Source organism: Centruroides sculpturatus, unplaced genomic scaffold (assembly GCF_000671375.1).
Source record: "Centruroides sculpturatus isolate CEXI.00-Female unplaced genomic scaffold, Cexi_2.0 scaffold886, whole genome shotgun sequence".
Lineage (NCBI taxonomy): Eukaryota > Metazoa > Arthropoda > Arachnida > Scorpiones > Buthidae > Centruroides > Centruroides sculpturatus.
In genome coordinates, this window is record NW_019385077.1 from 88,596 (window position 1) to 90,319 (window position 1,724).

General features: G+C 25.1%; 1 protein-coding gene across 5 annotated transcripts in view; it reads left to right on the plus strand.

Annotated features, from left to right (window-relative positions):
* The first annotated feature begins 291 nt into the window (after window positions 1-291).
* Window positions 292-1,724, plus strand: part of LOC111634314 (CREB-regulated transcription coactivator 1-like) — a 210,865-nt gene continuing 209,432 nt past the window's right edge. For 4 of the 5 annotated variants that reach the window (XM_023379066.1, XM_023379068.1, XM_023379069.1 and 1 more), the window contains exon 1: window positions 292-583. In XM_023379066.1, coding sequence (XP_023234834.1) covers window positions 473-583 — 111 coding nt within the window. In that variant the 5' untranslated portion in view covers window positions 292-472. The remainder of the gene's footprint in view (window positions 584-1,724) is intronic. The other variant, XM_023379070.1, reaches the window with a different exon arrangement.

Consider the following 1,724-nt stretch of genomic DNA (forward strand, 5'->3'; position numbering starts at 1 on the left):
AATGTATTACTTGGCTTTAATTTGAGTATGTTTTTCGCGTTGGAACGAATTATTTGGTTTTACATGTAATCGTATGGGAAAAGATGATCCACCTTACGACATTTTCATGATACGATCTCAGTTTCGGAACGGATTAATTTCGTATCCTGAGGTACCACTGTATATATTTTTTTTAAAAAAAGAAATTTATTTAATTTTCGTTACGTTCTGCGAGATATTATAAAAGAAAAAAAAAATTAATCGTTAAGTTAGTTTTCATATAAAACAATTTATTTTAATATAAAATTAAATATCGTGGGGTATTTTAAGACCGATAAAATTCAAACGGATTAGAAATGGCACAATATGGCGCTTTTCGTTGATGACGAGAAATAGTTATAAAGATAACAGTTAAGAGGCGCCCTCATCTAATAATGAGATGAACGACGAATAGTCTTCGGAATGGAGATTAGGAGAGACGAACTAATCTAACATGGCGAATCCGAGGAAATTTAGCGAAAAGATAGCTCTACACAATCAAAAGCAAGCTGAAGAAACAGCTGCTTTTGAACAAATAATGAGAGAAGTAATAGGAGCAACCAGGGTAAGTGCTTTGCATTAATAAACTTTTTCATTAAAAACCAGTTTTAATTAATCATGTTGATATTTTGTCTTCATTTTAAAATTTCTTAATTCAATGACAGAGAAATTTGTTTGAATTTCAAATTGCTTAACTTAAGAAGTAAAAGAATTTTTTTTTTTTAAATTCTGTAATTAAAAAAACATAGTTTTGTATAAATCAGATGAAATCATTTTTAATAATCAACTTGTTCAAATCTGTTTAATAATAATAGTAATTATAATAATAATATAAATATGTTGACAACACATGAATATGATCACACACATTTGTATATAGTTTTTGCTAGATTACAAAAAGATTGTATATAAATATAAATGTGTTTAAATATTTAAGTAATTTGATTAATTATAGATTATTTTTTATCATTGAAATTGTATTCTAACAAGAGAAAACAAATGTAAACACAAACTATTTGTTTACAGTATTTTTATTATTTTGTTATATATAAACAACAAATGTTTTTAATGAGCTAGGGTTTAAGATATTTCGTAAAATGCTATCTTTATATTTAAAGATATTTATTATAATTAACTTTTATTAAAAATAACATGTCATACTGAAATTAATTAGATTTATTGATAAAAAAAATATATATATTTAAAACTTTTATATTGTAAGATTAAAAATTATAATAAGAGAATGAAAAGCGTTTATTGCATTCGGAATTAAGAAAAGATAGGATTATGCGGTACCTAATTTTGTTTATAGGAATTAAATAATTGTTATAATTTTTAAACATTTAAATTTATTATTATTATTATTATTGAGGTTATTATTAAATTTATTTTAAAGGAAAATGAAATCTTGAAGTGTAAGGTCACATTCAGATTATGTGAATGTTTTATGTTAATACACATTACAGTGGTACCTCAGGATACGAAATTAATCCGTTCCGAAAATGAGATCGTATCATGAAAATGTCGTAAGGTGGATCATCTTTTCCCATACGATTACATGTAAAACCAAATAATTCGTTCCAACGCGAAAAACATACTCAAATTAAAGCCAAGTAATACATTAAAAAAAATAACTGTAGTAAGAAAAACAAATGAAAAATGCGAACTAATGTAACGTCGTATGGTGAGTTTTTGTTCGTATCGTG